A 21,729-nucleotide genomic window follows, 5' to 3' on the forward strand; every position below is an offset into this window, starting at 1 on the left:
ACAGCTCTACTCCATCCATCCTGGCCCCACACATCACACACAGCTCTACTCCATCCATCCTGATCCCCACACATCACACACACAGCTCTACTCCATCCATCCTGACCCCACACATCACACACACAGCTCTACTCCATCCATCCTGACCCCCACACATCACACACACAGCTCTACTCCATCCATCCTGACCCCCACACATCACACACACAGCTCTACTCCATCCATCCTGACCCCCCACACATCACACACACAGCTCTACTCCATCCATCCTGACCCCCACACATCACACATACAGCTCTACTCCATCCATCCTGACCCCCACACATCACACACACAGCTCTACTCCATCCATCCTGACCCCCACACATCACACACAGCTCTACTCCATCCATCCTGACCCCCACACATCACACACACAGCTCTACTACATCCATCCTGACCCCCACACATCACAACCATCAGAGTTCTGCATCCACTAATCCCTCCCTGGTCATGTGATACCTGACTCCTCCCGCACAGGTGATCACATGACAGTGACATCATCACAGGTCCTCGAAGCACACGGCTACTGTTCGGCTCTGCTGGTCTTTATGTCGCCTCATGTCAGGACCGCTGGTGGCGGGGAGGATTAACCCCATCAGGAACGCTTGGTATGTGGAGGGCTTAATTAATCTTGTTGCATTAATATACACACTCTATCAGTAATCCTCTGTTGATGTCCCCTGTGACCTTATGACGCCATTCAGGCTCTGAGGGTCGGTGACACATCCTCAGTTGGAGATCTTGGCCCACTCTTCTTTGTGAGAGCATCTGGTGTGTAGCGCCCTCTTCAGGTCCCCATAGATCTGCTATGGGTTCAGGTCCGGGCTCTGGTGTGTAGCGCCCTCTTCAGGTCATCCACAGATCTGCTATGGGGTTCAGGTCTGGCCTCTGGTGTGTAGCGCCCTCTTCAGGTCACCTGTAGATCTGCTTTGGTGTTTAGGTCCGGGCTCTGGTGTGTAGCGCCCTCTTCAGGTCATCCACAGATCTGCTATGGGGTTCAGGTCTGGCCTCTGGTGTGTAGCGCCCTCTTCAGGTCACCTGTAGATCTGCTTTGGTGTTTAGGTCTGGGCTCTGGTGTGTAGCGCCCTCTTCAGGTACCCCACAGATCTGCTATGGGGTTCAGATCCGGGCTCTGGTGTGTAGCGCCCTCTTCAGGTCCCCCGTAGATCTGCTATGGGGTTCAGGTCTGGGCTCTGGTGTGTAGCGCCCTCTTCAGGTCCCCCACAGATCTGCTATGGAGTTCAGGTCCAGGCTCTGGTGTGTAGCGCCCTCTTCAGGTCCCCTGTAGATCTGCTATGGGGTTCAGGTCTGGGCTCTGGTGTGTAGCGCCCTCTTCAGGTCCCCCGTAGATCTGCTATGGGGTTCAGGTCCGAGCTCTGGTGTGTAGCGCCCTCTTCAGGTCCCCCACAGTTCTGCTATGGGGTTCAGGTCTGGGCTCTGGTGGGTAGCGCCCTCTTCAGGTCATCCAGAGATCTGCTATGGGGTTCAGGTCTGGGCTCTGGTGTGTAGCGCCCTCTTCAGGTCCCCATAGATCTGCTATGGGTTCAGGTCCGGGCTCTGGTGTGTAGCGCCCTCTTCAGGTCATCCACAGATCTGCTATGGGGTTCAGGTCTGGCCTCTGGTGTGTAGCGCCCTCTTCAGGTCACCTGTAGATCTGCTTTGGTGTTTAGGTCCGGGCTCTGGTGTGTAGCGCCCTCTTCAGGTCATCCACAGATCTGCTATGGGGTTCAGGTCTGGCCTCTGGTGTGTAGCGCCCTCTTCAGGTCACCTGTAGATCTGCTTTGGTGTTTAGGTCTGGGCTCTGGTGTGTAGCGCCCTCTTCAGGTACCCCACAGATCTGCTATGGGGTTCAGATCCGGGCTCTGGTGTGTAGCGCCCTCTTCAGGTCCCCCGTAGATCTGCTATGGGGTTCAGGTCTGGGCTCTGGTGTGTAGCGCCCTCTTCAGGTCCCCCACAGATCTGCTATGGAGTTCAGGTCCAGGCTCTGGTGTGTAGCGCCCTCTTCAGGTCCCCTGTAGATCTGCTATGGGGTTCAGGTCTGGGCTCTGGTGTGTAGCGCCCTCTTCAGGTCCCCCGTAGATCTGCTATGGGGTTCAGGTCCGAGCTCTGGTGTGTAGCGCCCTCTTCAGGTCCCCCACAGTTCTGCTATGGGGTTCAGGTCTGGGCTCTGGTGGGTAGCGCCCTCTTCAGGTCATCCAGAGATCTGCTATGGGGTTCAGGTCTGGGCTCTGGTGTGTAGCGCCCTCTTCAGGTCCCCATAGATCTGCTATGGGGTTCAGGTCCGGGCTCTGATGTGTAGCGCCCTCTTCAGGTCCCCCACAGATCTGCTATGGGGTTCAGGTCCGGGCTCTGGTGTGTAGCACCCTCTTCAGGTCCCCCACAGATCTGCTATGGGGTTCAGGTCCGGGCTCTGGTGTGTAGCGCCCTCTTCAGGTCCCCCATAGTTCAGCTCCAGCCTCTGGTGTGTAGCGCCCTCTTCAGGTCCCCTGCAGATCTGCTATGGGGTTCAGGTTTGGGCTCTGGTGTGTAGCGCCCTCTTCAGGTACCCCACAGATCTGCTATGGGGTTCAGGTCCGGGCTCTGGTGTGTAGCGCCCTCTTCAGGTCCCCCGTAGATCTGCTATGTGGTTCAGGTCTGGGCTCTGGTGTGTAGCGCCCTCTTCAGGTCCCCCACAGATCTGCTATGGGGTTCAGGTCTGGGCTCAGGTGTGTAGCGCCCTCTTCAGGTCCCCCATAGATCCGCTATGGGGTTCAGCTCTGGGCTCTGGTGTGTAGCGCCCTCTTCAGGTTCCCCATAGATCCACTATGGGGTTCAGGTCTGGGCTGTGGTGTGTAGCGGCCTCTTCAGGTCCCCTGTAGATCTGCTATGGGGTTCAGGTCTGGGCTCTGGTGTGTAGCGCCCTCTTCAGGTCCCCTTTAGATCTGCTATGGGGTTCAGGTCCGGGCTCTGCTGTGTAGCGCCCTCTACAGGTCCCCCGTAGATCTGCTATGTGGTTCAGGTCTGGGCTCTGGTGTGTAGCGCCCTCTTCAGGTCCCCCACAGATCTGCTATGGGGTTCAGGTCTGGGCTCAGGTGTGTAGCGCCCTCTTCAGGTCCCCCATAGATCCGCTATGGGGTTCAGCTCTGGGCTCTGGTGTGTAGCGCCCTCTTCAGGTTCCCACAGACCTGCTATGGGGTTCAGGTCTGGGCTCTGGTGTGTAGCGCCCTCTTCAGGTCCCTCACAGATCTGCTATGGGGTTCAGGTCTGGGCTCTGGTGTGTAGCGCCCTCTTCAGGTCCCTCACAGATCTGCTATGGGGTTCAGGTCTGGGCTCTGGTATGTAGCGCCCTCTTCAGGTCCCCCATAGATCCGCTATGGGGTTCAGGTCTGGGCTCTGGTGTGTAGCGCCCTCTTCAGGTCCCCCATAGATCCGCTATGGGGTTCAGGTCTGGGCTGTGGTGTGTAGCGGCCTCTTCAGGTCCCCTGTAGATCTGCTATGGGGTTCAGGTCTGGGCTCTGGTGTGTAGCGCCCTCTTCAGGTCCCCTTTAGATCTGCTATGGGGTTCAGGTCCGGGCTCTGCTGTGTAGCGCCCTCTACAGGTCCCCCACAGATCTGCTTTGTGGTTCAGGTCCGGGCTCTGGTGTGTAGCGCCCTCTTCAAGTCCCCACAGACCTGCTGTGGGGTTCAGGTTTGGGCTCTGGTATGTAGTGCCCTCTTCATGTCCGGGCTCTGGTATGTAGTGCCCTCTTCAGATTTGGGCTCTGGTATGTAGTGCCCTCTTCAGGTCTGGGCTCTGGTGTGTAGCGCCCTCTTCAGGTCCCTACAGATCTGCTATGGGGTTCAGGTCCGGCCTCTGGTGTATAGCACCCTCTTCAGGTCCCCACAGACCTACTGTGGGGTTCAGGTTCTGGCTCTGGTGTGTAGCGCCCTCTTCAGATCTGGGCTCTGGTGTATAGCGCCCTCTTCAGGTCCCCCACAGATCCGCTTTCGGGTTTAGGTCTGGGCTCTGGTGTGTAGTGCCCTCTTCAGGTCACCCATAGATCTGCTTTGGGGTTCAGCTCTGGGTTCAGGTGTGTAGCGCCCTCTTCAGATCCCCCACAGATCTGCTATGTGGTTCAGCTCTGGGCTCTGGTGTGTAACGCCCTCTTCAGGTCACCCGTTCTGTTATGAGGTACAGGTTCAGGCTCTGGTGGGACGTTCTCTTGTTGCTTCGGGTCATCATGCTGAAAGGTGAATTTCCTCTTCATCTCCAGCTTTCCAGCAGAGAACTGAAAGTTTTGGGCCAGAATGGACGGATATTTGGGACTGTTGATAATTGCCTTTCCGTCACTAATGCCCCAGTTCCAGATAAACTGCCCCCTATAATACTGCCCCCCCCCCCCCATAATTCTGCCCCCACCATCTTCACTGCGGTTTTCGGGTCTTCTGCTGACTGCAGTGTTGGCTTTGTACCAGGCCGACCTTCTGGGATTCTGGCCGACAAGGTCCCCCTCGTTCTCCTCAGGCAGAACACGTTCTCCACAGATTTCTGCTGACGTGATGGACGTTCTGGCAGAACATGACCGGCTTGTATGATCTCTGTTAGTAAAGTCTTGTCCCCTCCCCCATAGCCCTGACATATGAAGAACACGGGAGATATCACATGACTACACAACCAGGACTCACTAGAAACTCCAGCAGCTCCTCTAATGTTGCTGTTGGCCTCTTATAACAATTCTCTTTTAGGCTTTCTGGGGGAGGTCCCATGCTTGATGATGTCACTGTTAGGTTATTAATCCCCTTCTTGCTGACGGTCTCCCCTGTGCTCTATGTTATGTCATGTCTTGGAGATGTTTTGGCCCCCTTCTCCTGACTGACTCCTTCCAACAAGCAGACCCCTTTGATGTTCTGTAAGATCTTTACAGACCAAGTAAGAAAATGTCAGGAAAATCCTCCTAGAAGAGCCGAACTTTATATGGGGGAACCCAGAATCCCTGTATATAAAGGCAGCGGGGTGCTGACTGCTGTCTAACAGGAGGTCACATGTGATTGGCTAATTCTGAACACAACCACACCCCCGGATATAAAAGGGTGTGAATGCTTGTGCAAACACATTATTTTTGTTTTATTTTTCCACCCTAAAAGATGTAGTTTGCTCCCCAGTGGGATTGTACAGATAACGGGTCACATGGAAGGGGAATGACAAACCCTGGCAGTGTAACGGGGGTGTAGACTTATCCACTGTATGTTTATATCACCGCCAGACAGGAAAAGGCCGAACATTTGGTTATAAAGTTTAAATGCTTAACATTCTGTAAAATACAAGAACTACTCACCTGAATAGTAAGTGCGCCTATAAGTCCTAGATGCTTCCTGGAAACAGGCAGCATACTGATTGCTGTTGCCTGGATGGGGTGTGACCGCTGTGTCCACCTTCATGCAACTTTGTATTAAACAGAATGGTAGAGTTGGAAGGGACCTCCAGGGTCATCGGGTCCAGCCCCTTGCATAGTGCTGGATTCTCTAAATCATCCCAGACAGATATTTGTCCAGCCTTTGTTTGAACACTTCCATTGAAGGAGAACTCACCACCTCCCGTGGTAACCTGTTCCACTCATTGATCCCCCTCACTGTCTAATATCTAATTTGTGTCTCCTCCCTTTCAGTTTCATCCCATTGCTTCTAGTCTTTTCTTGTGCAGATGAGAATAGGGCTGACCCCTCTGCACTGTGACAGCCCTTCAGATATTTGTAGACAGCTATTAAGTCTCCTCTCAGCCTTCTCTTCTGCTAAACATTCCCAGATCCTTTAACCGCTCCCCATAGGACATGATTTGCAGACCGCTCACCATCTTGGTAACTTCTCTGAACTTGCTCCAGTTTGTGGATGTCTAAAATTGCATGTAGAAGTCGCATGCCGCTGCCTCACACACATGTACCGTGTAACAATAATAGGTGTAGACATGTAGAAGTGCGGCCTCCAGCGTGATGTGAGACACCAGGAGAGCTCCCACCTGTTGTGCTGGCTTGGGTTTCTCCTGGCCGGTGTTTGTGACTCTGCTGGCTCCTTGCTGTTCCTGGGCCTTTGGTTGTGCTGCACCACAGCTCCTGTTGTGGGGGAGCCAGATGGGTGAAGCGGAGGACGGTCATAGCGGAGGCTAGTTTGTTGTGTGGCCAGTCTGTCATTTAACCAAGTTGCAATGACGAGGAGGTAAGACGGCGTCATTGCACATGTGCTCAATGATGGCGCTGGGGAATTTGCCAACGCTATTGCGAATATTTTGCGCCTTGAGGCTTCTTATGCAACCTTGGAGGCAATAGTGAATATTGGGGCTGGGTGATTGTGTGGAATGCACAGAACGCTTTGACCATTCTGATCGCTATACTGAGGAATGCCACAAGGGGGCAAACAGGTTGGCGGAATTTGCTTGTTGAACTCCTCATGAAACATCTAAGGTTGTATTTGCCTCCTCTGATGGGATTTTTAATACATTATTGTCACGGATAAGAGACCATCCCACCTCTATCACCGATTTGTCACAGATCAGCTATTCCGAACGCTCTTGGTGCTGCGGACACTGGTTACGGCAGAGCCTCGATCGATTACTCTAGTGGGAATTGCAAGTGTGGAGTCATTAGAATACAGGCTATTTTGTACCCAGCTTTCTCAGGTTTCTGCACGCATGTAAAACGAAAGCTCAAATTACCACCTGATCCGGTCTAACGGCTCCCGTACTCTACAATACCTACAATCACTCACTGCTACCACCAGCTGTTAAATGTAAGATGGAACCCAGACTATGAATTGTGAACACAATCTTCAGAGTTATGGTTCATTTTAAATGGACAAGGCTTAACTATTAAATTGCAGACGTTAGGTCCGACTTAAGGAATGCAAGTGATTTCTGTGGGAACTGGGAATAGCAGAGTGATAGCTGTCTGGCCACTCAGCTATCCCAGGAACCTGAACGCTCATAGACTTGACACAGGAAGATGGGTGACGATTTTTGGGCCACCCTATATCAGTTATCTCCACTCTATAATTGGGAAGACCCAATGTTTTACATATCGTTGTGGTAACTGCAATAGATGTGATGTCAAATCTATCAAACTTTTACAGGAGAGAAAAAAAAACATTGCCATTTACCCTAATCATCTTGATTAATTCCATGGAAAGAGAGGGAATTTGACGGTTTCTCATTGGTCTGCTGCCATACGACATATTGCAGTGCAATAATGAAATTTTTTAAATTTTTTTTACATGCCACCAATTACAGTTACCCCAACGATATCTCAGCTGACCACCTAAGTAATAGGACTGGATTTTGGATAAATGTTGTGGAGGAGTCCAATGATATCTCTATCTGAAAGTCAATAAGTATCCCAATTGGATTTGGTGCATAGAGTTTATTATACAAACAGTAAAGTTGTGTAACGTGTATCATATTAACCTCAGACTGTCTGTAATGTTACAGGGATGATGCAGATGTAATCCACGTGGTCAGATGTTGTGTTAAATTATGTGAATTTTGGAATTGGGTACGAGAGATAATCACACAATTTACATTCATCACAGCCTGAACACTGGTCATTAATTTTCATCTATCCATGCGGTCAAGTCTTTCTATCATTATCAACCATATAATTCTCTACACACAATGTTTACTGCATAGCATAAAAAAATTCACACAACTACTACTACTCCAATCATCTGCAGAGTCGCACTACCCCAACCCCCCCAAAGCTTTAACTGTTTCTAGACTCCTACAGCCAACTGCAGAAAGAGAACATATTATTAACACACAGAGGACACGGGATGGAGGATTCTAACTATTCCTACACAATTCAGAGAAGGCACTAATCACTGGTGTTGTGTACTACAATGTAAAAGGTACATCTATGGGAGGTGAGAAGCCAAGATGGACCTTGGGCGGCGGCTGAAGGTATTACAGCAGGTCCTAAAAAGGCTGCCAGGGATGTGGCCTGACTAAGAGTACTATCAAGCCAAGCAAGCATCTAGCCACGCCTTATTCCTTTGTGTGCAATGCCAACAAGTCGATTATCTGAAAAATATCTACCAGTATGGTACTTGTCACTCCTTCTATAAAAGTTACATTCAGAGCTCTCCCAGCACCCCCCATCGTGTAGGATCGGGTAATATGCTGATCACCTCTGACAGTTTCAGGTCGGTCATCAATAGCATCCCCCAGATTTACCAATACTCCGAAAAGAAATGCTATTCCTTTCATTTTGTCCTTACTGAGGGGGTCCCGGGGGAAGAGGTGTGGATTTCTTCCCCCAGTTGATGTGGAGACCACCTAATGTGGACCCCCCTTTGTAGCGGGCTGGACTAGACCCCCTCAGCACACTGTCCCTGCTCTACCTGTGTTACCTTTTTAAAGTGAGATTGGTAAATCCAGGTCTGCCTCTCAGCAATCTTTATTGCAGTAGGAGTGGTGAGGAGTACCTCATAAGGTCCTTCCCACTTTGGGGTCTTCAAGTTCGTTTTCTTTATCCCCTTGATGAGGACCCAATCACCTGGTGTTATTTCCCTTAGTAATGCTTTAGCCTCTGTGGCTGCATCTGACTGACCTGTGGGAAACACTTCTATCCACTTGGCTAAAGCATCTATTATAACTAGGCAGTAGATCTTACCTTCACATTTGTATAATTCTATGTAGTCCATACAAATGTGTTGGAAGGGACACTGAGGTGTAGGACAGCGCCCCTCCTTGGTCTTATATTCCCTTATATATGGACTACAGCTAAACACAATGTACATGTGTTAGAAGGGATACTGAGGTGTAGGACGGCGCCCCTCCTTGGTCTTACATTCCCTTGTGCATTGTGTTTAGCTGTAGTCTATATATATATATATGTGTTGGGATACTGAGGTGTAGGACAGCGCCCCTCCTTGGTCTTATATTCCCTTGTACATTGTGTTTAGCTGTAGTCTATATATATATATGTGTGTTGGGATACTGAGGTGTAGGACAGCCCCCCCCCCCCCCACCCTTGGTCTTACATTCCCTTGTGCATCATCTTTAGCACAAATAATACAAGACAAACAAAAAAATTTCGAACAATTTGTAAACCCCTAGGCTGTGAATACTTTCCATATGAGTGCTGCAATCCTCCCCTGTTGAGACATGACACAGGCCATGGCTCAAAACTGCCGTATATCTGAAGAATGATTTAGGTAAGATGGTTTGTTTTCTGTGGAGATGTACAACCCATCTACAAAGAGAGTGTAATCAGCATCTACAAGAGATACATCCTGCAGATCTGGTCGGGGTAACACCTTATGTGCCATCTGTCCTGGACAGTAGTATGGAGGACCATCTGAAGAAATAGGCAGTAAGGTAGATGGATTGAGTGTAGTACATCCCTCAGTTGTCAGGTGTGGCTGTGAGCAGTAGTGTCCTGCAGGGGGATGTCTACGAGGACTGAGATATGAGTATAACTAACTGCGTGCGGTACTCAGTGTGTGGGGACAGCACTATAGTGGCAGAAGGTCTGACTACCGCTTGTACACAGGCTGGGAGCGCTCGGCCACTGGATCTAGTCGGCAAGAGTAGTATGCCAGCGGTCTGTTTCCCACCGTGTTCCTGAGTTAACACAGAGGTTATATATCCTTCCTTTGAGTTAACAGTTCGCACAAAGGGCATGTTATATTTCAGCAGCCCCCAAGACTGATGTGCCCACCAGAGTCTGCTTTAACCTGACAAAGGCTTCCTTAGAGGGCGCATCCCACTGGATCCTGTCAGCTGCAGCCAGAGGGTCATCACAGATGAGTCTGGTAAGGGGCGCTGTCAGAGATGCATAATTTGGGATCCAGGCTCTGCAGAAGTTCATCATTCCCAAAAAGGACATAATTTGTTTGTAGTTTTGGGACTTCCAGAATTGCTTGCCTACCTTCATCTAACAGGTTATACCCCAAATATTTAACCGTTTGCTGACAGTATTGGAATTTCTTCCTGTTTGCTTTATGGCCTTGCTCATAGAGAAACCTCAAGGGTGTGATTGTCCCCCATACAATTCTCCCCACTGTCTGCTGTTAGCTATCAACATATAGTAGTAGCTGACTACCTCTTGGAGGTTGGAACTGGGCTAAGTTTGCTGACATAGCCTGGGAGAAAATTGTTGGAGATTCACAATAGCCCTGAGGTACTCTGATGAAGGTATACCTAATTTTGTCATAATATCTCATCACAACAAATTTATCGGACATATACGGGACAATATAATGTGACATTTCACAGGCTTATTTGTCTCTGGGTCTGTTATAACTGGTTCAGAGAGGGATTCCCTGTGGGCCCGGCCATTAACCCTTCTTACCATGATATGACTATTACTACATTTTACATTGGGTACATATTGGGATATATTAATGACCTGGTGGCGCCTGAGTCCACCAGGAAAGTAATCATCCGCCTATTCACCTGGAGATCTATCTTGCCAAGAGATCCTCCAAGTGTTGTACATCAACCCCTCCTAGTCATTTTTCCCCAAGGTGCCTGAGAGCATTGTTTCTCAGGACATTCTTGGGCAAAATCACCAGATTTCCCATAATTCAAACACACATTTAAATCCCTGAGCTGCATCCCATCTCTGCTTCTTCCTCTACTTTTGTTTCCCCATCCTCTTACTGTCCAATGACCTCTCTGACTTTCCTGAACCATCGTATCACATTCTTCTCCCTGTATAAAAACTTTTACTTTCTTACCCTTTTCTTTGTAAAACTACAATGATCCCGTCCTAAGGGTAACCTTATATTTCATTATATAACCTCCTATTTCCTTCTTTACTCTACTTACAAACTCATTCTTTAATGGCTGATTATATGCAGCATTAGGATCATCTCTCTCTCCCTGATTATCCTATGGAAGGGGTCTACCATCTCCTCCCCTCCCATTCTAATTTCCTTCTACAGAACTCCAATCTGGCCCTAGAATTCTTCTAGGTGCTCTCTTTTTTTCATTCAATTTGCAACTCCTCATTAACCCTTTGAATTGTTCATCAAACTGTCGGGGGGCTATTTTTTTATATGGGCGTGACAGTTTGGGACTTCTTTTAACCAGGCTTCAGCAGCGGATAATCCATATTTCTGCTGATCTTTAGCTGATTTTGTCCAAATTTTATCACATAATTTTTTACAACTAGGGACTTCTAATTTATTTTCAAATCTATATTTCTTTTCCCACTAGTCACAATATTTGACATAGTCAGGATTTAACTTGTGCATGTACTTCTTAACTCCTTTAAGGACTTCCTGTCATTGATAACAACAGAGACATGCACAGGAGAATGCCTTACAGTTTGTATTTCCCATTGTTAGTAATTATGTTCTTGACGTTTATTTAAGAGACAACATAAAACAAGCCTATGGCCACTGAAATATACAGTGAAAAGTCAAAGGTTCCTGACCAGAATCAATGCTTTGCTGTATACACGAAGACTCCTTCTTGCCTTTCCAAGTAGGGCCTGTGAACATTGAACACAAATCAAGGGTATTGTCCGAAAACAACCCGCATACCGAGATTGGTCCTTAATGTGTCCAAGAGGTCACTGTCCACGTATCGGATCCGCTTATCTCAATCAGTCACACATTTGCTTCATGCAGTATAAGACAACAATACAAATATTACAATATATTAGTAGGCGACTGCCCTCTTTATATTCTTAGTTACTCTATAACACAATATCAAAGAAAAATAAGTAGTAGGAAGGTAAAAAGTAAAGTTCCTGGACACCCCTGTGTCCCATGACGTCATCTAACCTCTTTTTTAATGTGCTGCATGGAGTAATTCTTTCCTCTAGCCTTCTCACAATGGCTATGGTCTCACATAGACTACTGCTATTGTCCCTTGACAACCCATTCGTCTATACTTGCTTCTCATTTACAATACACATTGTAAATTCTACTAACACTAAAGTATACCGAAGAAGAGAGAGAAGAAAAGTTTAACCATTGTTATACTTACTACACGTTATCTGGGAGGCTTCTAAATTCTCCGGCTTGTTCGGAAAAACGTCACGGTTTCAGACAGGATGTCCGACTGGCCTCTAATGATGCCTAAGAAAGACGGAGGTCTTTTAATGATCGGAGAGTACTTCAGATCCACATTTTCACAGTCAGACTGTCCTTTCCCTCTGCAGTGAGTTTTTCTGACTCAAAGGACCAAAATGTAAGGAGAATTTACATGTTTACCAAGGAGAAGATTATCCCAGATCTCATGCAGAAAGTCTGGACCCAGGAGAAATAAATATCACACCAGCCTGTTGCGGTATCAAATGATTTCTAATTTATTCTAAGGTGTATGTGGTTTATATACCATAAATGACATCACAGGAAAAGTAGCTACCTCCAAGATTAATAAGAATACATGATAGGGTACAACTAAAATGTTTAACATCAGTTACACCTTTTAAGGTGTTACTATAACATACACTGAAACCGTTATGAATGTGAAAAGGAATGCAAGGGGGTCTGAGAGACTCTTTTCTTCTGTCTGTCTACCACTCACTGCTATAGAAAAAGTTTTGTTTAACCCCTTCACTATTTATACTAGCCTCATGGTATATCTTTCTAGTCTACAATCTAATAGAAAAACAATTAACTGATACTTTCATCTACAATTTTCTTAACAAAGAGTTAGGAAAAAAACTTAAAATTTTGATTTTGTTAGTGGGAGATTATGATTTGCTTAAATCTGGTTATGATTGTGTTTGGGTGGGTGATGATATGTTCTATGGATATTCTACTTCTGCAGGTATAAATTTGTTGAAATTCAGCGGTAATTGTATTCAAAAATATAATTTCAATAGAAATGATCTGATTTAAAAAAAAAGCAAAAAAAACGCCAGTCGGCACTAAATCCACACCGGCATGTTACACGTACTATTTTGCTTTAGACTGTAATGAAAAAAATGCTTAAAAATTTATTTAAGTGGCTAAAAGTGCAACCGAGAGGAAAATGCAAGGCAGAACTCCTCCGAAAAATAGATGTTCTCCATGTGGAGAGCTCATATATACCTTGGGGTCTGCAGGCACAGAAATGTGGTTTTAAGTTTTAAGTTTAAAAAAAGTTAACCTTATTGGCTTCTTGGAAGCAGGCAGCATACTGATGACCGTTGTCTGGATGGGCTGTGACCGCTGTGTCCACCTTCATGTAACTTTGGGTTAAATAGATATAATTTTCTTAAAAATTGGCTAAAACATAAAATTGCAGCCAGAACTCCCGTGTAAATGGAGATCACACGCATGTACCGTGTAACAATAATCAAGGTGTGCAAAGTTCATACATGAGATTGTTCCCAGCAAGACAAACCATGTAATCTTGTAGATATGATACCTTTTAAAATACATGATGTAATAATAGCGAGCTTGAGAACCTCTTGGGTTCTTCTTCAGGCTAGAATGGAATAGATCCGAAAAGGCATGAATATTTATACACACATACTTATAACAAGGCACAGACATGGATGCGATTGATTTGCACTTAAAAGGAATACTGCAAAAGGAATCAAACTCTTTGGACTAGACACTAATAAGAGAGTGAAAGTTTATGGTCCCTGGATTACTGCTGGGGGCGGGGGGGGGGGGGGGGGGGTCACCAGGCCAGCAGTCTTATCTGTGTGTGTGTATATATATATATATATATATATATATATATATATATATATCTCATAATACCTTCTATTCACCAATAAATCCTGGGGAATAATTTAACCCACTGTTCAGCGTCTCAAAAGTTATCAATTTATATTCCGAAATACTTCTGTGGTTTTGTGACTTGAAACCACCCTTCAATATCAAAACTCTCATATCTCCTATGTCATGTCCATGGTTAGAGAAGTGCTCGGCCACAGGTAATTCTCTCTTTCTGTGATTAAAATTGTGTGGTGATGAGATCTCATCCTCGCTTTCAGTTTTTGCCCTGTCGCTCCGACATAAAGACCCCCAACAGGACATTTACTGCACATGATCAGGTACATAACATTGGACATGGAACATGTAAATGCCCCTGGGATCTTATAGTCCTGCTGTGTGTTGGGGATCTGTATGCTGTCCGTGGAAAAAAATAAAAACAAATGAAAAAATTTTCTAATTATTACAAAAAAATCCAGTTCAGCCTATTACCCCACCCCCACCCCCCAATGTTGATTCAGAAGAAGTAAAAAGCCCGCATGAAGTAGAAGCCAATTTTCCCCATTTATGGAAAAAAATCCTTACTGACTCCAATAATTCCAGGATCACTGATCCTTCTGAAATTATTAATGATTATATTATATGATATTGTATCATTCAAGAAAGATATACAGGCCACCCTTGAACACTTTGATCAAATTTATCATCAACACATCCTCAGACAGAGAGTTCCATAGTTTCACTGCTCTTACAGTAAAGAACCCCCTTCTATCTTGGTGTAGATGTAGAGGGCGCCACCTCATTACAGTCACAGTCCTGTGTATAAACAGATCATGGGAGAGATCTGTGTACTGTCCACTGATATATTTATACATAGTTATTAAGTCATCCCTCCTCCATGCCTGATGAAGGACCCTGAGAGTTCAAAAGCTCACTATAACATCATGTATTTTTGTTAGCCTTTAAAAGGTATCATATCTACAAGGTTGCTTGGTTTTTCTTACTGAGAACAATCACACTTTGCTCTACTGGCTAACTCGATACTAAACTGTTTTAGTATTTCCCAGTTAGTGTGTAATGGTGACATCTATTTCCTGCTCGGGTGCAGAACTGCACATTTATCAGTATTAATCCTCATCTGACACTTTTCTACCCCCAACTTAAGGCCCATTTACATGAAATGATTATCGCTCAGAATTCGTTCAAACGACTGCAAATGAGCGATAATCGTTACTTGTAAACTTGGGCATTGTGCACTTCTCGTCTGAACTATGGTTTTAAGGTGAGCTTAAAATCTATCCTTGAGCCGAAGAGAGATAAAGTATCTCTCAACAGACCGCATGCTGTATTCTCCATTGGAGCCAATAGATTATATTGTATTCTGCCAGCAGCCCTGATGAGAACAATGCAGCTGTGTGCAGAGCCAGGGTGTGTTTAATCACACACTGTGCTCTGCAAACAGCTCCCAGAGAGAGGCCCTTTTACATGCAAATGAAGCTGATCAAGTGTTAATGGACATTAGTGTTCATTAACACTTTATGCAAAATGATCACTAAAACTTTTAATCTTTCAAGCTTTTGAAAGATTATCTTTGCATGTAAATGGGCCTTTATCCAGATCCTCTTGAAATCTACTTGCGTCCTCTCTTGTGTTATTTCTTTATATAGTTTTGTATGGTCTGCAAATTTTGATATTTTAATGCAAAATCCTTCTACCAGGCCATTTTCAAATATATTTAACCCATTTAGGACCAGGTGCAGTAAATTTACGGTGCCTGGTCCCGGGCTTAGTATGTCGGGGATTTAAGCCTCCTGTCTCTGCAATCAATCAGAGGCAGGACAAGTTGTCAGGTGTTAGTGACAGCTGATAACCCAGAGGAGAAGGCAGGACAGGTTTTAACCCTTTCTGTCTTCTTCTTACCTGAGTACATAGTGCTCAATGAGCACTGTGTACTGAAAAGTGAAAGCGGAAGTGTAACTTCTACTACAGGAGCCTAGGGGTCAAGTGATTGCTGAGATTCCCTGCTATAGCAGAGCCGCAATGTCCCAGAAGACCCTGATCAGCTCTGCCAGTGACTAATGTCACTACAGGGGATGTTTCCCCCTGTAACTGGTGCTCCTATGGATGCGACTCGTATGGATGCCCCAGCTACAGTGGGAAAGTGTCAAATTTAAAAAAATCCTAAAAACATGTGAATGTTCCCCAAGAGGTCTTATATGATATCAAGTGGGACATAGATAGTAAAAAACATAATTGCATACATCAGTAAATAAAAATTGCAGAATATAACAACAATATATACATAAGTAAGAAAATAATCCGAAGCCGACGCCAACCAAAACCGTCGCCGTATACGCCCTGTAAACATAAACCATACATATTATATAGCAAAACATCAAAAAAAATGAGATACCCATTCCCATACTTTATTTTAGCGTAAATATAGCAATTTAAAAAAAAAAACTATGAATGTTAAATAGGTTTTTTTTCTTTAGCTTTTTACCCCCAATAAAACTAAAAATCGGGGAAAAAAAGTAAGTGAAAAAGATATTTAAAAATAGCCTTATGTGTCACAGAAAAAAAAAGCAAAAATAATTTTGGTAGCTGAAGAAAATAAATAGGGCAGTAAAACCACCACATGGATGAAATCCCTAAAACGTGTCTGGTCCTTAAAGGGGTTGTCCCGCGCCGAAACGGGGTTTTTTTTTTTTTCAATAGCCCCCCCGTTCGGCGCGAGACAAACCCGATGCATGTGTTGAAAAAAAAAAAAAAAACGGGTAGTACTTACCCGAATCCCCGCGCTCCGGTGACTTCTTACTTACCTTGCGAAGATGGCCGCCGGGATCTTCACCCTCGGTGGACCGCAGGTCTTCTGTGCGGTCCATTGCCGATTCCAGCCTCCTGATTGGCTGGAATCGGCACACGTGACGGGGCGGAACTACGAGGAGCAGCTCTCCAGCACGAGCGGCCCCATTCAACACGGAGAAGACCGGACTGCGCAAGCGCGTCTAATCAGGCGATTAGATGCTGAAAATTAGACGGCACCATGGAGACGGGGACGCCAGCAACGGAACAGGTAAGTGAATAACTTCTGTTTGGCTCATAATTAATGCACGATGTATATTACAAAGTGCATTAATATGGCCATACAGAAGTGTATGACCCCACTTTGTTTCGCGGGACAACCCCTTTAAGGTACAAAACAGCCTGGTCCTTAAGGGGTTAAAAGATTAGGGCCCAAAACCTAGTAGAACTTACCTCCTTGTAGAAGCTAATTAGGTTGGTTTGACAGGATCAATCTCTCATAAACCTGTGCTGATACGCAGTTATACAACCATTGTCCTTGAGGTTCTCCAGGAGAGCAGCTCTTAGAAACCCTTCAAACATTTTACCCACAATAGAAGTAAAAGTTCACTTTTTGCCCCCTTTTTCAATATTGGGACCACATTGCCTGTGCGCCAATCCATTGGAACAGATCCCATCACTATAGAGTCCTGAAAGTACGGTTTAGGGTTAATTTCATTCTCTTTGGCACTTAGTCTTTTTGTCTCAATCTTTGCTGTTTTTATCTGAGTTTTACATAATTGAGTTTTTTGTCTTTTTAGGTTTTTAGTACTTCTTCGCTGACTTCTTGTTTTAGTCTTCACAGTGGGCTTACGAATCTTAAAAAAAAACTGGGATTCACAGATACAAGACACAAGACCGAGTAATAGGAGCAATCAAAAATATCCCAATAAAGATGTAAAGGGGGCGATAAACAGCAAGAATAAAGTGTTAAAACCGCTAAAACAAGATGTCTCAAAAACTTATTACAGTTTTAACACTTTATTCTTGCTGTTTATCACCCCCTTTACATGTTTATTATGCTATGTTTCATTGCTCCTATTACTCAGTCTTGTATTCCTGTAAAGTAAGAACCCCTTGCAGTAAGTATTTAGGATGGTTTTTATCATTTATTGTGAGGACATTGTTCAAAAAATTACAATTTTACCCCCGCCTCCCCCCTTTCACCAAATTTATTTACAAAATTCAAGTAAAAAAAAAAAACACAAACCACATTTGGTTTCGCTGTCGACATAAAAAACTAATCTATCAGAGGAATGCATTTTTTATCCGGCAGTTTGAGCATTGTCAGAAAAAAAATACTTGGCGCCAGAAATGAGCTGTTCGGCCAACAAGGCAAAAATGTGATAAAAAGTGATCAGAGATGAGCGAGCGTACTCGGTTCGGGGGTTTTTGCACTCGAGCATCGCTTTTTCCGAGTAACTGACTACTCGGACGAAAAGATTCGGGGAGCTCTCTCCCCCACTCCCCTCTGCAACCCCCCGCTCACCCCCGGCGCCCCCCGAATCTTTTCGTCCGAGTAGTCAGTTACTCGGAAAAAGCGGTGCTCGAGTGCAAAAACACCCGAACAGAGTACGCTCGCTCATCTCTAAAACTGATCAAATCTCAGGTCGCCACACAGAAGATAATAACATTATGGTGCCCAGAAGACAAATATGGAAAATACTTATTTTAAAGCCGATTTATTCTTCAAGAAGTAGTGCAGCAAAAAATAATTTTGGTTGTAATTGTACCGGTCCATAGTATACAGTATTAGGGTATCATCATATCATTGTACTGGTCCATCGTATACAGTATTAGGGTATCATCATGTCATTGTACTGGTCCATAGTATACAGTATTAGGGTATCATTAGGTCATTGTACTGGTCCATCGTATACAGTATTAGGGTATCATCATGTCATTGTACTGGTCCATCGTATACAGTATTAGGGTATCATCATATCATTGTACTGGTCCATCGTATACAGTATTAGGGTACCATCATGTCATTGTACCGGTCCATCGTATACAGTATTAGGGTATCATCATGTCATTGTACCGGTCCATAGTATACAGTATTAGGGTACCATCATGTCATTGTACTGGTCCATCGTATACAGTATTAGGGTATCATCATGTCATTGTTCTGGTCCATCGTATACAGTATTAGGGTATCATCATATCATTGTACCGGTCCATCGTATACAGTATTAGGGTATCATCATGTCATTGTACCGGTCCATAGTATACAGTATTAGGGTATCATCATGTCATTGTACTGGTCCATAGTATACAGTATTAGGGTATCATCATGTCATTGTACCGGTCCACCGTATATAGTATTAGGGTATCATCATGTCATTGTACCGGTCCATCGTATACAGTATTAGGGTATCATCATGTCACTGTACCGGTCCATCGTATACAGTATTAGGGTATCATCATGTCATTGTACCGGTCCATCGTATACAGTATTAGGGTATCATCATGTCATTGTACCGGTCCATCGTATACAGTATTAGGGTATCATCATGTCATTGTACTGGTCCATCGTATACAGTATTAGGGTATCATCATGTCATTGTACTGGTCCATCGTATACAGTATTAGGGTATCATCATGTCATTGTACTGGTCCATCGTATACAGTATTAGGGTATCATCATGTCATTGTACTGGTCCATAGTATACAGTATTAGGGTATCATCATGTCATTGTACTGGTCCATCGTATACAGTATTAGGGTATCATCATATCATTGTACTGGTCCATAGTATACAGTATTAGGGTATCATCAGGTCATTGTACTGGTCCTTAGTATACAGTATTAGCGTATCAGTTTTTAGGTTATCATCACGTCATTGTTGGTACATTGTGTACACTGTAAAAGTAAGATGTCCCACCCCCAAAGATGGAAAATTGTGTTTTTCTTTCCCCATTTTACTCCACTTAAAATTCTCCAAAGGTTTTTCAGTACATTAAGTAGTACCAGTGAAAAATACAAAAAAGCCCTTAAACAGCTTCATCAGTGATAAAATAAGAGTTATGATTTTATTAAAGTAGGGAGGAGGATTCAAAATGTGGAATAAGGCCAAGTCCTTAACGGGTTAATATATCCTGAAATGCTTTCCCTTATTCTCTCCAGGAACTTCATTGTTTGGAATGGAATTAGTGTTTTGTTTTTTACATTATTTCATCTTCTTTCCATTTAGGCCTTCAGAATATAGGACCCTCTACTGTCCAAAGATGGAGAAGGATGGAAATAAGATGGCAGAGAGTATATTAAATCTCAATCTAGAGATACTCTTTCAGCTTACTGGAGAGGTGAGAGATTCTGATGATGTCACATTACATCATTCTTATCTATGGTAATACCAGATGTCACTGGAGAGGGGAGAGATTCTGATGATGTCACATTACATTATTCCTATCTATGGTAATAACAGATGATGTCACTGGAGAGGTGATGGACTTTGGAAATGTTTGGAGTGATAGTTATTAATGTCTCACCATATACAGGATTACACAGTAGTGAAGAAGACCTTTAGTGATGCTTGTCGGGCCCCTGTGTGTGATGGATGGGGAAGACCCCTAAGCCCAATCACGGGGCCCCCACCTCACCTCCTGATACATGAGGACATCAATGTACAGAAGATTCTAGAACTCACCAACAAGATGATTGAGCTGCTGACTGGAGAGGTGATGCTGCTGGGAATGCTGGGACATTATACAGTAACAGCACTGGAGGCTTCTGGGTGATGACTGTATATTGTGTTGTCAGGTTCCTATAAGGTGTCAGGATGTCGCTGTCTATTTCTCCATGGAGGAGTGGGAGTATTTAGAAGGACACAAGGATCTGTACAAGGAGGCCATGATGGAGACCCGCCAGCCGCTCCCATCACAAGGTAATAGACAGGACTAAATCCACGGGGACTTTATTATCTGTATATAAAGAATGACTTCAGTGTCCGTCTGTGTTTCCTGCAGTTCCATCCAGTAAGAGAAGAACCCCAGAGAGATGTCCCCATCCTCTTCTTCCACAGGACCATCAGGTAGATGGAGATGTCCCTCTGATCTGTAGAAGGCTTATTAGATGTCTTCTCCTTGTGTGATAAGGCTGGTGGAGATGGCAGGATTACCGCTGACCAGAGACATTACATCTTGTCTGGATCTTCTCCCAGTTTTCTGGTGGTGGAGACTGCTGGTGGGAATAAGGAGCCAACCGATTGGATTTATATCTATCTGCTCCTGCAGTGGCTCAGAACATATCTTCCTGCCCCCCCCCCCCATAAATGTCATACATGTAATGTCTTGTGTAGATGCACTGATCCAAATAATATAGCAAAGCTGTGGCAGCATGTAATGATGCAGAGAATAGGGCTTTTAAGTTAAAGGAGCATATTTTATTGTTTCACAGTTTTAGAAGAGGCGACGTTTCGACCTACAAACAAGGTCTTTTTCAAGCCTACAAAGACAATGACAAACATGTATAGCCACTGAGTATATATACATACATATAGAAGCACATGTACATACAAGTATAAAATCCTAGTATAAAAGAAAAAGGTTAAAACCTGCGCCGATACGCACCAACAAACTAGTGACACAAGGTTCAGACTCCATGTTCCGTATGCCCACTTGGTGCAGCAGTCTGCTCTTAAATAGCATGGTGGTGGAATGATACTGTGCATAACCCTACCCATGTGATGTCACATCCGGTTTACCCCAGGTTGCCAGACAACACATACAACATACTTCTGACCATATGTAGTCAGAAGAAAAACCTCCATTTAAATATCTATACAAGGTACTCAGAGTGTGGCGCAGAGTGTAAGCTCTCGCCTACGACCTCAAGGTTGCAAGTTCGAGCCCCGCTTGATTTAGGTAGCCGACCCAAGGCTGACTCAGCCCTCCATTCTTCCAAGGTCGGCAAAATGAGAACCCAGCTTGGTGGGGGGGGGATAATAAGCAACAATTACCTGAAAGTGCTGTGGAACACGTTGGCGCTATACAAATACCAAGATTTATTTATAACGCATAGTGCAAACTTTGTTAAACACCCATGTTGGCCCGCTTATACCGGTAATTTGTGACTCCCCCGGAGCACATGTAACCGAACGCGTCATTACGTCCATGGCCGTGTCATCACGTCAGAAGGACGTGAAGGGGCTGGCCTGTGTATGGTAGATGCGCGCATGACTGATCTCGTCATGCCGCATCCGGGCGCGTCAACACGTAACGTGTGACGTCAGAC

At 45.0% G+C, this 21,729-nt stretch overlaps 1 protein-coding gene across 1 annotated transcript; it reads left to right on the top strand.

Moving 5' to 3' along the window:
* The first annotated feature begins 543 nt into the window (after positions 1-543).
* On the top strand, positions 544-20,496 carry LOC136629056 (gastrula zinc finger protein XlCGF66.1-like). Its single transcript, XM_066605181.1, has 4 exons — positions 544-650; positions 19,688-19,799; positions 19,995-20,174; positions 20,257-20,496. The coding sequence occupies exons 1-4, from the start codon at positions 601-603 to the stop codon at positions 20,395-20,397; spliced, it is 483 nt and encodes a 160-aa protein (XP_066461278.1). The 5' UTR covers positions 544-600; the 3' UTR covers positions 20,398-20,496.
* The last annotated feature ends 1,233 nt before the right edge of the window (positions 20,497-21,729 follow it).

This window comes from Eleutherodactylus coqui, chromosome 5 (assembly GCF_035609145.1).
Source record: "Eleutherodactylus coqui strain aEleCoq1 chromosome 5, aEleCoq1.hap1, whole genome shotgun sequence".
Classification (NCBI taxonomy): Eukaryota; Metazoa; Chordata; class Amphibia; order Anura; family Eleutherodactylidae; genus Eleutherodactylus; species Eleutherodactylus coqui.

Coding starts and splice junctions, on each gene's coding strand:
- LOC136629056 (XM_066605181.1), top strand. CDS start 601: ATGTCAGGACCGCTGGTGGCGGGGAGGATTAACCCCATCAGGAACGCT. Junction 651..19,687: donor AACCCCATCAGGAACGCTTG/GTATGTGGAGGG, acceptor CTTTCCATTTAG/GCCTTCAGAATATAGGACCC. Junction 20,175..20,256: donor TTGAGCTGCTGACTGGAGAG/GTGATGCTGCTG, acceptor TTGTGTTGTCAG/GTTCCTATAAGGTGTCAGGA.